At 48.1% G+C, this 15233-nt stretch overlaps 1 protein-coding gene across 4 annotated transcripts in view; it reads right to left on the minus strand.

Annotated features, from left to right (window-relative positions):
• LOC147678987 (clathrin heavy chain 1-like) overlaps window positions 1-15233 on the minus strand; it is a 393670-nt gene that overhangs the window by 256627 nt on the left and 121810 nt on the right. For all 4 annotated transcript variants that reach the window (XM_086942714.1, XM_086942712.1, XM_086942713.1 and 1 more), the window contains exons 3-4: window positions 7267-7550; window positions 5971-6132 (exon numbers count right to left, since the gene is read on the minus strand). In XM_086942714.1, the coding sequence (XP_086798840.1) occupies window positions 5971-6132; window positions 7267-7550 (446 nt within the window). The remainder of the gene's footprint in view (window positions 1-5970; window positions 6133-7266; window positions 7551-15233) is intronic.

Below are 15233 nucleotides of genomic sequence, written 5' to 3' on the forward strand. Positions count from 1 at the left end.
ATAGAGTACATTCCCGTAGTCCAGCTTACTGGTGATGAGGGCTTTGATGACGGTTCAGCGAGTGTTGGTTAGGAGCCATTCAAAGATCGAGCAGCCACTTCTATCACACAGAAATGCCTTATTAGCATTCCCCATCATCCATCTCTACAAATAGCGGCATCAATGCACTTCCGAGTCTTCCTCTGTACAACTTCCTGCTTTCTTCCTACATTAATCAACACCTCAGGGCATGCAACCGCCTTGGAGACTCCTGCAAAGGGCAGACACAGACAAGGGAACTGCTTGTTTAAACCGGTTAGTGCCAGGGCCCTGCACCACTGAACCCAAAGAAGTAATATATAATCATATGCTCACCCTGCACCTCATACAGGCAATCCGAACAATCGCATCAAGATCTAGAAGACACAAATGCTCGCAACATCCTTGAAACGCAGAGAGCCAACCTCATAAATCTCACTATCACACACCCTCAACATACAAAACACACATTCCCACTCATGCTCAGTAACATGAGCTCTGAAGTACTCCACACACCAGGCATTATATATATAATAATAGGTGATTATATATATATCACCTATTATAAGCCTGATGCTCTCTTCATCATAGAAACATCCACTAACACATTCTAGATGGCCTTCTACTCACAGCATCCGTAGTGTGGACTGCGCACATAAGAATGTAGGAGGCTTCACGGTCATACATAAATCCTACTCCTCCTGCACCGTAGACAAGCAAGTGACAACTCCATGCTCCCAACGTGCCACTACCCACTCTGCAACTCAGACTGCCACCTTCCATCTCATCTACAGGTCTTTAGGACAGAACAAGGACTTCATTAATTAATTCTTAGCTCTTCCTGCCACCCCATCCAATGGACACATTCCCACCACCCTATTAGATTACTTCAACTCCCAGACAACAGAAGCGTAAAAAAAAAAAAAAAAGAGCGCACACTCAATGAAGTACAGCGCATCACTCAACCACTGCATTGTAAAGGCCACATCCTCGGCTAGGCTTCTTAGCATGACCAACAATCTGATGGAAATCACCCATACCTGAACAACCGCCTGACCTTCTACACTCCCACCCTCCAAATGTGATCGACTCGCCATGGTGCCACGCATTCGAAGAGCCACCATGGGCGGAAGATCCTTCTCCTACCTGGCAGCCAAGACTTGGAAGTCCCTTCCCATCCACCTCCGCCGCACCCAAGACCACCTCTCCTTCAGGAAACAACTCAAGACCTGGCTGTTCGAGCAGTAGCGGACCCCTCTCCCCCAAGCGCCTTGAGACCCTCTGGGTGAGTAGCGCGCTATACAAATTTCTTGATTGATTGACCCTGGAATAGGATCAGCCACATTTCCATCTCCCTGCTCAACAGCCTACCAACAATTTGAGGTCAACCCGAAAGAGAAGAACGAGTCTTCAGATCCTTCAAAGAGACTGAAAATCTAAGGCTTGAATTCCTCTATTACTCTGCAAACATCACATTCAGTGTTAAACGACAAAACAACGTCAACAATTTTTGGGAAAATTATGTGAACATTCACGCGTCAACTGAAAAATAGAAATGCAAGCAAAAACCTCCAACACCCTAGCAATCTAAAAATCTCACTGACAATAAACACGCCATCCACAGACAAGGAATAAAATGGAAGAAAAACACACCGCCTGAAGACCTCATGATACTGAAGTCCCTCTCCACAAAATAGACAGCTTATAACATCAACCAAAGTAAGGTATTCTAACAACGAAGCCACCAATAGAAGCAGAAAGCGGCTTACAAAAATCACGCCCTACATCAACCCCTGCGTGACCCTCCTATGCTAAACTCCACAGAGCGATGCCATCAAACCATTCTTCAGGAAGAAAATACAGACAATCTGACAGCGCATCAACACTAAGCCAGCTTGTCCTCTTACAACCACTCCTTCTCATAGAATCTAACAATGGTCATCCTTCAAAGCTTTTGTCTTGCAGATCTCAACGACATACCCAAGTCCTTCAAAGTCACTTATGAAAATTATTTCTTACCCCTCGTCCTTCATTAAATCTCACTCGCACCCACTCGCCATTGTTCACACCTCAATCACTTAGGACATCTTCCCAGAAGCTCTCGAGACAGGCCAGGTCCTCTCATTTCTTAAGAAAACCACACTAAACCCTGATGACCTTGCCAACTACAGCCCATCACTCACATACCCTCCATCAGCAAGACGTTTGAAAAAGTAGTATACACGTAACTTAGAGAACACATCAATGCCAACAATCTCTTTCACCACCACTAGTCTTCCTTCACATCCTGCCACATTACCGAGGCTACTGGCTTACACCTCAGATGATGCCCTCCTGACCACAGATCAAGATGATCACTGCCTCTGAATATTGCTGGATCTCTCACATGCCTTCAACGCAGTCAGACCCTTACCCACACCCTGCAGGATTCTCCGGCAGTGTTCTTCACTGGGTCTCCTCATACCTTTCCAATTGACACCAGATCATGCACACGAGCCTCCAAGAGATACCAACAGAACCTGATCACTGAAGGTCCCTCAGGGTTCCATACGGTCTGCTGTGATCATCTACCTCTACATGGAGCCGGCTGGGAAGCTACTCGGAGATACCAGCATCAGGATTTACCAATAGGTCAGTGATGCACAACTCTACTTGAAAGCCTCTTCCACTCCAGACTTCCAACACCTTAATCACTGCTACTTCCTGACCTGGATCTACAGTGTCTCCCTGAAGCTCAAACCCACCAGGGCAGAATTCCTATTCGCCAAAAACAAAAAGCAAGACATCGTACAAACCTGGCTCAATGACAAGAACGCAGACCACTTCAAACCCCAACTTTCACCACATGCCAAATCACAATGATTTGCTGTGATCACCAACCATATCCTGGAGGAACTTGGTGCCAAAAACCAAAACAAAACGAGAACAAAAAAAAACAACAATGCTACCAGCTCTCTTCTGAAGAAAATGAAACTTTTTTTTTTTTTTAGAAAGTGACTTGAGTACAGCTGTTAAAGCCCTTTATCGATCATCTGAACAGTGCCAAAGCACAGCTCCACGGTCTCCAGAATCCCCCGTGAGGGCATCATACATGCCACACCACACCTCACCCAGAGCCGGAGGAAATATGATCACCCTCAGCCTGATGAAACTGCATTGGATCACCTTGCCACCCGCTCCTCTCCCCCACACTATATTCCAAACCAGTTTCATCTTTCACAAAGCTCATCTTGCAGACAAACTCATTATCTCTGCTGCCTCACGGCACACCCACACCCATGACATCAACAAACTAGAGGCTAAGTGGAGCAAAATAAAAACAAAACAAGGCATCTGGCTATTTCCATCTATGTACCCACAAGCTGGAACAACATCAGCGTAACCAACAGTGCTCCAATTTAGGAAAGAGTTTAAACACCACATCATCACAATGCCGTAACAGTACACGTCTGCTCCCAGAAGCCAGCTCACACTCCACTAACTCCTGAACTGTATCCTTACATTTGACCGTGTAAAGCACTACGCTGCTTTTTGGCTCGGTTTCTGATAGACAAACATCACACATAAACATACATAAATACCATCTTTAAGGGGCTAACATGGTCTCTATGCAGAGTACTAGAAGTTGCTCTGAAATGAGCCCTGAACCCCATTGCGCCAATGATGTCCGACTCCAATTTTATTCCAGTCGTTTTGAGTCTGGCAGCTCTGAGTGGACATTTGTAGAGATGCTACCCTCCTCTTCCTGCCAGTTTATGGTGGTCTCTTGCGTTCCCCTCCTGGGTGTCGCATCACGTTTCAGCTCCAAAACGGAGTTCTGCCCCCATTCCTTAAGTGGATGCTTGAGGTTGCACTTCTCGTCCTCATGATCAATTTGTCGTCTTGTTCAGATATTTCTGTCTGAATCCCTCGCCTGCAGAAAACGGCAATAAATGTTCTTCTCTTGCGCAGATAGCCACATCCCGATTTAGTTACAACTATTTCCAAGCCAAATTGTCTGGATTGCTGCATTTGTATTTTAGCCATACTTTTATTCTTTTTATTGGAACAAAAAAGGGCCACGGTAGGGTATTTCCTAATTTTAAGAAAGGTAAAGTTTTCCAAAACGGAGATTGTAAAGAAAAAGTTATTTGAACAATACACACTTCTCTGTGATACTCGATAGCAGATGGTGGATACAACCTTTATATGCTCTTTAAAAAGAGGCAACCCAATGGATCCCTGTTTGACCTAACAAGGCACATATTTTGTTTTCCAACGCCCGCTATCTGAAGCGGTTCTGGAAGCACTCTGGTAACTCCACGAGAATGAGCGAGGGGTGCGCTCCCTCCACCCAGGAAGGGCCAGGTCCCGAATTAGGACTTAAAGGATATTCAAAGCCATCAGCTCTTGGTCCAAGGGCTCTATGCTCTTTTCTCGTCTATCCCGATTTCACGTTTTCACTCACAGTGGATACAAACATTCACCTCCATCCTCCACATCCTTGTTATTGCACCTATTCCACTTATGGTTGCACATTCTTCCTCTACCTTTCATAATCTCTTCTATCAAACTGCCCAAGTATCCCTTTAAGTAGGATGCTGGTGTCCTGGGGGTAACAGCAGTCACATCCACTAGAGCAGCGGCAGCTAACCTGTGGTCCGGGTCCCCTCGGGTTCTAAAAAACCTTCTCAGGGGGTCCACGACTGCTCAGAAAACGAATATTAACAGACAGATAAAATATGCATAGTTAAAAAAGCATAACATAAAATTGAAAAATGCAAAAGCGTTTTGTAAATGTGAAGGAGTGCGAAATTGGAGGATAAAACTGAAGCTAGCAGCCTCAAGTTGATTCATGAGAGCAGTGCAAGTGCATCAAACAATACGGTACGTACGATGAGTAACCTCACTTGAATTCAGGAAAGCTCCAAACTTACCATTAAAATGTCATCATTTGTGTATTTGTTTTATGAACGCATGTTTCTGCAATATTTGTGTACATTCTTGAGGTTCAACCCATAGAAAGAGCTTAGGACAAGGTCCCCAACTCAGTGGGGGTCCCTGAATTCCAATTATGAAACAGTGGGAGTCCCCAGGTTCCAGTAATGATTAAGTGTGGGCCACAGAGGTCAAAGGGTTAAGGACCACTGCACTAGAGAGCTACCTATCCCCTCCCTTAATTCTCTTTTATTTAACACACTGTGCTTGAATCTTTATGGTTCTTTCTGGCTCATTATTCGGACTGCCTTAGTGAAGCAGAGAATCACCCTTTTCAGCCACGGCCGCCACCTATGGGCCACAGGTAGCAAAGAAAGCAATCCTCACTTAAATATGGCTGCTGGCCCGAGGCCTACTTCAGGCTTCCCCTCTGAGCATCAGAGCCACCAGGTCTATCCCCACAGAGGCAGAGTCGCCGTAGCAACAGTCTATTCCTTCAGATCCTTCCAGTCTTCCTCACAACCAGAAAGGACATATCGGACTCCCCGACAGCCCCGCCAGAACTGGAAAAGCCCAGATCCGCAACCACATCAGGAATAGACTGCTAGCCACAATCATGCGGCCCAACGGAATTTGAGTACTGGTACCGCCAGCAGTACCAACCACCATAGAGCACCGCCAAGTCTAGCACATGACTTGGGCAGAATGAACTCTTAAGCCTCATGACCCACTTGAAAGAAGATTGAGGCCTCTTCGATGTAGAAGATGATGGTACACTCTCGAAGACCAACTACTGCTTACAGGGGCTCATCGTACACACAAGGCAGAGCAGGAGCATTTTGTTCGACTGTGTAGCCTATTCCGAGGGATGGGGTTCTCAGGAAGTATAGCATCACGACAGAATGAAACCAAAGATGGCTGGAAAGCCAGAACACTCAACCATCTTGTTCGGATGTTGGTCACGGCCCTCTAGAGCTCTGGTCTGAATGCTCATGTTCCGGACTTTACCCCTTCCATTGTGGGTGGTGTACATACCTTGCCTCCACCTTGACCCCTGACAGCAAAGCAGAAGAGGGTGGAAGGCTTGGAGTTGCCCTCAATCTTGAAATCTGCAAACGCTGCTGCGTGGCCCTCAATTGGCTGCGAGACCTTCCTGTCCACAGAGTAGAGCTGCATGGCACCAACGACGCGATTTTGCTGCAAGTTAGAGAATAAAAGGGAGCAAGGTATTATATTCAGATGGAAAGGACCCCAAAAAGAATCCACATTTGTCACAGCGAAAAAGATGTCCTACCTACATACACTGACAAATTTTAAACCAAGTCAAACACCCAACACTATGCACCTACATAAATATTTACATGGTGTGATGCGAAGATTATGTTGTTTTAATGGAACAGAATATCACTCAAAATAGCGCAAGTCATTCTAACTAAAGTCTGCAGCCCCTCCACCAGGTCCAATAGTGGTCAATAACATGGGTGCCTTCAAGAAACAAGCATGTTGTCACAATGCTCCCTCAATATCAGGATGATTACTGATAGAGACCTGCAAGATGTCCTTGGCACGTTAATGATAACCCGCAAACGCCTTTTTCTATAATATCACAACACACGTTTCAGGACTACGACCACTACGTGGTGTACCATCCACCGCCATTATACGTTCGCTGAACACTTAGCTCAAGATCTATACATCATACGTAGAGGTTCAGCTAAAGGCACACCGAACTGAAATATTCGGACCTTCAGTTATTGCCAATGCCGCTCTTGCCACTTTGGAAAAAATGTAATTGGCGGGTTTAGGCAGAGACCCAAAGGAAGCTCCAAGGCCGTCAAAACCCAGGGAAGAAGAATGCCTGATCTGGGAAAGGGCAGAAAGTGGATACATTGGTAAATCACAGGTTCAAGGGCAGGATTTGCAACTGAAAAGAATAAGAGAGCACTTGCAAACTCACCCACCCTTCCCCCATCACCACCTTCACCACCAGAGAGGACCTTCTCCGGTGAAATCTACTTTTAAAGCGGCTGAATAGTTCGGTCCTTGCACCGAAATAAGCTCCTGCAGATGCACCAATCGGCCAACCTAATAATTTTGCACTGCAGGCATGGGGTAGCGAGCTGTCATTGCCCCTTACCTCCTGAACACTATTAAGGTTCAGAATAAAAGTCATGTGACCTGAGCCATAGAGCCCCCTTTCTGCCACGAATGGAGCGGGTCTGTTAGAGGAAACAAGGGCTGCAGAGAGCTACCCACACACTGCCTCACATTTTGAAGGTTTCGTGTGGACACCTGTGCAGAGATAGAGGACTGCACACAATACGGCCTTACTTGTGCGGAGATCCCGATCAGGAGTAGCCACTTCTGTTGCTCATCCGTGCGGTAGTTGATGATCTGGCAGCCGGCCAGGCTGGCGTGGCGGTCGAACATCTTTTGCGGCTGCGAGTCGCCCTCCATGCTCCAATGGTACACCGCCGTCTCCGTCACCAGAGCCACCGTGTTCACCGAGATCCACTTCCAGAAGATGACCTCCTCTGCCATGGTGTGAGCCTTCATCTTGCTCTTCATCTCGATGTTGAAGATCTGCAGGGTCTTACCCGCTGGCATTTGAGATGCAAGAAAAACCAACAAAAAAAAGCATCACAGAACTCTGCAAGGTACAGCGGTCTATTACCTTCATGGCCTAGACTTCAAGGAACCACTTGCGGGCAGTGCGACCACACTAGGCAGCTCACGTATGATACTGGGTGGCAAGTGACATCTAACACACATTCACATACATCAATCCATACATTACATTTCTACGAACATATGGACTACAGAACGGGCGAGGCGACGCTTAACAATGCATTATAAAAATGAGTGGTACAAAGGGTAAAGCTGATTTTCCAGTGAATAATGGGCAATTTTTAACTTTTGCTTGAGACCAGCCTCCGAAAGATGGACAGAAATTACTGGCATGAAGAGAAAGTGATTCCTGCATGCTCATCTCTGTGTCTTTGTAACATGATTTAAGCCCTCTACTCGGTTCAAGTTTTCACAATACCACACTCTGGTGTGCCTAATGCCGGACTTAGTAAACCGTGTTCTCGGTCTCATCTCACTTCCACTCTTTGCACCTCCTGACATTCAACAGTAAATAAAATGATGTTTGGCGTTAAGGTGGGTTCAAGAGGTCAACCCTATGATGTCACTAGAGGTTAAAAGGTGTGCGAGGTCTCTTCTGCTACCCTGGCACCCATTACTGCTCCCTTAGTCTGCATGATACGCCTCTCCTTGCCTGCTCTTATAACCCCAGCACGCACAAAATACCAGGAACAGGGGTCTCCATCCGTTTTAGAAAAAAGACCTACTTATGTTCAATGAAAACCATTGTGAGCTATTAATATTATGTTTGCAATAGTGACCACATCAGACAAGATGACATTAGTGACCGCCATGTCCAAGGTTACCAGCAGTGGTCCCCTCAGTGCACCAGAAGGGCTGCCAGCAGGAAGGTTAACAAGCATTTACAATGCAACGGTTTCGCCTTTTCAAAAGTCAGAGCTATTGGCATTGTAAATGACAACATTTTTATTTATGTGTTGGTTTTGAAAACGGATAAATAAATGGCATTGTCTTTTACATAGCCAATAGCTTAATCTCTCGCAAATGTGAGACCTATTGTACCCTACTGGACGAGCTCAGCAGACAGCAATTACTTGCAGACGAGTTCTATAACACAACAGTGACACTGCTAAATCCAGCGCTTCACAAAAGAAACAGAAATGATGCATGAGAAGATTACGAGTGAACAAATTACAAAAGCAGACGTTAAGTTACATGAGGCAAAAGTGACAATTATGAGCAAACAAAATACACGAGGTAGCAAAAGGTACATTACAGGAGGAATATACGAACTCAAAAGTTTAAAACTGGCATCCCGTAGCGGCCACGTCCGCTAGTTCAAGACAGCGGAAGGGAGACATCAACAAGCATTTACAATGCAATGGTTTTGCCTTTGTTAAAGTTAGAGCTATTGGCATTGCTCTTGACATTATTTTTATTTATGTTTTTTGTAAACATAAATAAATAATCTCTTGCCCCTCTTCATGAATGATGAGATTCTTTAAAAGATGTCGGTATTTGTCTAACAAGGTTCCTTTTAAAGTTAAACTGACTGCTTGGAGCTAAGGAGTGGGTGTTCCCCATTGAAGGCGATTCACTTCTGCGGTTCTGGGGAGAAGCCGTTCAATTACTGGTTGCAGGGCACCATTTATGTATTTTGTCATTTATGTTTCTGCTGCATGCAATGCTTAATTTGAACCAGTGGTTGACGGTGGGGCCCACAGGCTCATTTTTGCAGACCGGCACTTATTTTCTTGCATCAGACATTTACTGAGAGCAAGAGAGGGGAAAATTCACAAAAAGGAAAGAAGGAGGAAGAGAAAGAAAGAAAGAAAAACATTGCAAAGGGATAAAGCAGGAACCTGCAAGAGTTGCACTTTACAAATACTGACTAAGATACAGGGGGCGGGAGTGCCACGTGGTGGATTAGAGAGGCATGAGCTGGATTTAACACTACGAAGCCTTGGTATACACAAATTTCTTTGCGGCTTTCTGAATGGAGTTATTTGGAAAGGCAGGCAGGTAGGTGGCAGGCGTGGGGGTTGGGTTCATGCACAGGTGTGCACGCGCCTGCCCGTGTATAGTGACACCCACTGGATAATGTCCCGGTCAGCTGTGCAGGGAGGAGGAAACCCAGAAGGCTGTTGATGTGGAAGCTTATATGGACTCCATATTTCAGTTGCTAGACAGAATATTGTCAGATGGGGCAAATTAAATACAAATACTTTTGTTTTTTTGCTTGCACAGTATGAAATGCTCCACGTCACTCCTCCCATGGGGCCCCCGGATGTGCTGGTGAACAGTCCCGTGTCGGATGCTGGGGGCTGGGTGGATGTAAACAAGGAGACCCTGCAACACAAGAAGTATCCCAATGTGTTCGGAATTGGAGACTGCACCAACCTCCCAACATCGAAAACGGCGGCAGCTGTTGGTAATACTGAGCACTTATTAATCTTTTTAAAGTGTTGTTTTTACCTTTGTGGCCCACAGTCTGACACATTATGTGCAGAGCAAAGCATATCCACGCACAACCTGCCTATAGACGATTTGTTTATCTGTGGCAGCCATGCACGTGTCCTGGAACTGATAAAGATGGACGCAGGTTCTGAACTTGACGCCTTCCCTCTTCGCAGCACAGGGTGTACTTAACACTGAATGTTCTCATGTGACAGTGCAGAGACAATTTTTAAACGTCACCTGTTGTGTTTATTACAACTACTGTGACATCGTGGCTTTCGGGTTCATGTAGCAGAATGATCTTACTGAACATGTGCATGATATCAGATAATTCTGCGGCTGGCCTCGTGAGACCCCGCTGGTTCAAGAATATCAAATATGTGCCTTGATAATTTTTCGGAAGTAAGACTGTGGTTTCCTCTGCAAGTCTTTCTCCTGCTCGCACAGCAAACGAGTCAGTGACGTGGAAACGCCCCGTCCATCTTGACGTCACCTCGTTATACAACTCGCTTGGGTACAGCTGTCGCGCCTCTGCTATCACGCCGAGGAATCCAGGGTAGAGAAATCTAGGCTGAAAACGTTTTCTTGGCACCTTATCGGGTCGCGCGCTCAGCCTGTCTGCTGTGACATGGCAATTTCATGGGGCCTGGGCAGTGACACCTGCCTTTAAAAAGAAGCCAACAAACTTTGTGCTTACAACAATATCAAGAGGGCATAAGCGCTATACAAGCATCCAGCTCCCATAGTATCCCCCTCTTTTCCCGTTCCATAATTCAGCACAGCGCTTTGAAGCAGTATTAGTAATACACAACCACATGACCTAACAAAAACCGCGCTACTGCAACAAACATTCAGTTGTGTGCACCATAACGCAGGCGTAAGGCTTCATCAGCAGGTTTGCAAACACTCAAATCATATCTAAATGGAAATGAGGGCAAAGAGAGATACAATGCTTTGCCCAGTATCACACTGTGTGGTCAAGTGCTGGAGCCGGGAGTGTGAAAAGGATTGCCAGGTCCACATCTCGTCCAGGAGCGCCCTCCTGGGCCGTAACGCTGCCGTGCTAATCCGTATCTGAGACAGGATCACACCAATACATTCAGCCGCCCACGCCTCTTCCACCAGGATTCAAACTAACTACCACCACGGCAGGTGAAACGCAACAAGCGGGGCGAGGGGGTAGATCCGACCTATATTTCTGCCAGGCAAAAGCAGCCGAGAATTACGTACTTTCCACTCCCTCCGCTTGCATTCCCTCGACGTGGCCAAAATGCAGCTCTTCCCGAAAAAAAGATGTAATCCTTGGGGTAGGTTACGCTCCAAAGTCACTCACTAGTGCACACTCTCTAGTGCCATGCTCCACACAGCCTGACCGGCTTCCAGCACGGAGGTTCGAGGCAGACCACGTCGGGAGCTCACGCGACAGGTCCCTGGTGACTGCTCCACAGTGGGCGCATCCTTCCAGAGCGGCGCATCCCTGCCCGGCATGGCCTCACCTGGCCCCGGCCACGCCACCTGTCCAGACTCCAGTGGCCTGCGATGCCGCGTAAGGGTAGGTCGGAGGCAGACTGGTCCTCAGGGGGTGCACAGAGCCACCTTCACGGAGGCCACCGGTTGGTCGTCCCAGCGGTCGAGGGGGGGGGGGGGGGGGGGGGGGGGGGCGCACTGCAGCCCGGAGAAGCCCAGATCAGCGCGGAGGGGGCCAGGCGTCGCCGCGCTCCGGCAGAGCAGTAAACGTGTCCCGATCTCTTCCCTCGGGTGACCTGCGGGCTCCGCGCATCCGAATGTGACCTCCAGACGCAGCCAGCAGAGGACCGGCCCTGGCACCGGCCCAGGTTGACAAAGGGCGCGGCTGGCTTGGCACTGCTCGCCTTGCCTTTGCACTCTCTCGCCCTCTCCCTCCCTCCGTCTCACCGCCCTCCCTTCCCCTTATCTGAATGTCAGCCCAGTGAGTGATCCGGGAAAACAAAGCTTTCCATTTTCATTTGCTCTGAAGGAGCTATTCAAGTGTAGCAAAAAAGGATCCGTGCCTCCCTCCCCGCACCCCCGGCCGCCCGGCTTATTAAAGGGGCCACTGATAGATTAGCAGGTCCGAGTTACAGATACAAAAACGCCGACTCTGTGCCGCTTTTGTGTACAGTGAAAACTCATTTACTTCTGCAGCCGAGCCTTTTTATTAACCCATTGAGAGCACGTGCAGCCGAGACACGCGGATACCTTTCCAGGGAAGGTCTGGTCGATACACCGCCTGCTGTGCGGGAAGAAACTTTACAGCACGGCTCCTCGGCGATAATGAAGCCGTCATCACTGAACACGCGGTGTTCTTTTCATCGCGCCTAGAACTCTGCGAAGTTTGATTTCGAACCCCTATGAACCCGAGAGAAAGTACGCACTGTACCGCTTTCTAAGCAGGGAAAGGCTGAGCCGGGATTTGAACCCGTGACCCGCCGGTATAGGCCCCTCCGTCCAATTCCCTACAGTCCAATTCCCTACAGTGCCGGCAATGCCGGACCAGACACGGGGGCGTTCCCGGCGTCCCGTGACGTCAGCAAAAGCCAAAGAATGTCGGGAACGCCCCCGTGTCTGGTCCGGCATTGACGGACAGGCCCCTCGTCCAATGGCAAGGCTCCGTTTACGGAGCCAGCCAATCAAGGACGAGGGCCGAACCAAGCCACACTATGTAACTCATCAGGTTTTCGCCTGCGCCGAAAAGATGCGCAGAGCGCATCTTCGCCGAGGCAAAACCTAAAAAGGCTTTGTCAATTTGGAATGCCCATGCATAGGAAATACATACCAGACACAGCTGCAGCGCCCCTGGCAAGGAAGTCATCATATTAGTATTAAGTCTCCACGTTCGATTTATCACTCAAAAATCACCCTGAAATATATTTTGGAAATGCAAGCCATTTTTCTCCAAACATCAGCTTATAAGTTCTGAAAATACACATTCTCGTCAAGGATTACACAATGTTATCCTCATACGAATTGAATCAAACAAAAAGCTACAGGAGAGCTAAACTACAGACGGGTAGCTGGAGACCAATAAGTGACTCGCGAGCTACTTGTTGGAGAAGCCTGCAGTATAATAACCCCAAGATCCGTCTGCCGCCTGCTTGTCTGCAGTGACCCCCTCTTCTCTGCTCCCCAGGGGTTCTCCACCGCATCTGTACATAGCAGCATTTGTCTGCTATGGACCCCAGCGGTCACCTCGGTGGCTCACTATGGGAGTTCCTTTCAGGCATTGCGGAATGCATGGGCCATCAGCACCCGAGAATGTGGGGGCTCCCATGATTCGTGGCCCGCGTGTGACATGTCCTTGCACCCCTCCCTGCTCAAAGGCTGCACTCTCTGAGACTCTGAACTATCAACTGAGACACATGCAAGAGACACCCGCACGGAGGCACGCCTACATTCCCACGCCCGGTGCCAGGCCACTGATAAGGCACAGGGAAGGGTGGGTCACGGGGCCGAGGTGTGCGACCCCCAAGACGGCCCCCTGGGGAATCACACCATGGCTGCATAACTGGCCTGAGGCGTGAGACCCCCAGGACGGACCCCCGGGAGGATCACACCAAGGCTGCATCAATGGCCTGAGGTGTGCGACCCCCAGGACGTCCCCCTGGGGGGTCGAACCAAGGCTGCATCACTGGCCTGAGGTGTGCGACCCCCAGGACGGGGCCTGTGGGGTCAAACCAAGGCTGCATCACTGGCCTGAGTGAGACCCCCAGGATGGCCCCCCGGAGGATCACACCAAGCCTGCATCACTGGTCTGAGGCGTGAGACCACCAGGACGCCCCCCCCCCCCCGGAGGGTCACACCAAGGCTGCATCACTGGCCTGAGGTGTGCGACCCCCAGGGCGGCCCCCTGTGGGCTCACACCAAGGCTGCAACACCGGCCTGAGGTGTGAGACCGCCAGAACGGCCCCCCTGGGGGATCACACCAAGAAGGCTGCATCACTGGCCTGATGTGTGCGGCCCCCTGGGAGCTCACATCAAGGCTGAGGAGTTTCTTACGAGGCTTCAGTAAGGAACAGTGCAAAAGACATACCAGGGAGGGGAAACAAGCATTTACAATGCAATGGTCTCGGCAATATTATAGGTAGAGCTATTGGTATTGCTCATTATTTTTTTTTATCTTTTTTGTATCCCTAAATAAATGGCATTGTCATTTCTATCGGCATTAGCTTTTTTTGCATATGTGATACCTATTGCATTAGCGGAGAGAGAGTGAGGTAGTGAGAGAGAGAGAGTGAGGTATTGAAATAGAGAGAGAGTGAGGTAGTGAGAGAGTGAGGTAGATAGAGAGTGAGGGAGTGAAAGAGTGAGGGAGGGAGAGGGATGTTGTGAGGTAGTGGTATAAGCATAGAGTGATGTAGTGAGAGAGAGAGAGAGAGGTAGTGAAAGAGAGTGAAAGTGAGTTATGTTATTCTAAACTTTTTAAGCGCACAGACACCCAGGGGTTTCATGGCGAGTTAGTGAGATAGAAAGAGTGAGGTAGTGAGATAGAGAGTGATTGAGGTAGTGAGTTAGAGAGAGAGAGTGAAGTTGTGAGCTAGAGGGTGAGGTAGTAAGAGAGTGAGGTAGTGATGTTTTGAGAGAGAGAAGTTGTGAGATAGTGAGGTAGTGAGATAGAGTGGTGTAGTGAGGTAGAGAGAGTTATGTAATGAGAGAGAGGTAGATAGAGTGAGGTAGTGAGAGACAGAGACTGAGGTAGTGAAAGAGTGAGGTAGAGGGATGTTCTGAGGTAGTGAGATAGAAACAGGGAGTGAGTTTGTGAGGTAGTGAGATAGAGAGAGAGTGAGGTAGTGAAAGAGTGAAAGTGACTTAGTGAGATAGAAAGAGAGAGTGAGGTAGTGAGATAGAGAGAGAGTGAAGTTGTGAGGTAGTGAGATAGAGTGAGTTAGTGAATTTTTGAGGGAGTGAGTCGTGATATACTGAGGTAGTGAGAGTGAGATTGAGATAGAAATAGAAATAGAGTGAGCTAGTGAGATAGAGAGAGAGTGAGATAGAGAGTAAAGTTGTGAGGTAGTTGTGAGCCAAAAAGAGGGAGGGATAAAGCAGCCCTGGTTGTAATGCAGTGGTTGTAATGCATTCCTATATGAGCCACAGTATTGCCGCCTGATTGTCTGACTTTATATAATTGTGTAATCACTTCTCAGTGTTGGCAACTACTTTCTTGAACGTGTTTAGTTGAGAGCAGCTAGCATGACATTACTCCAAGGGGGTGGCAGAGC

The sequence above is a fragment of the Lissotriton vulgaris genome, chromosome 11, assembly GCF_964263255.1.
Source record: "Lissotriton vulgaris chromosome 11, aLisVul1.2, whole genome shotgun sequence".
Lineage (NCBI taxonomy): Eukaryota > Metazoa > Chordata > Amphibia > Caudata > Salamandridae > Lissotriton > Lissotriton vulgaris.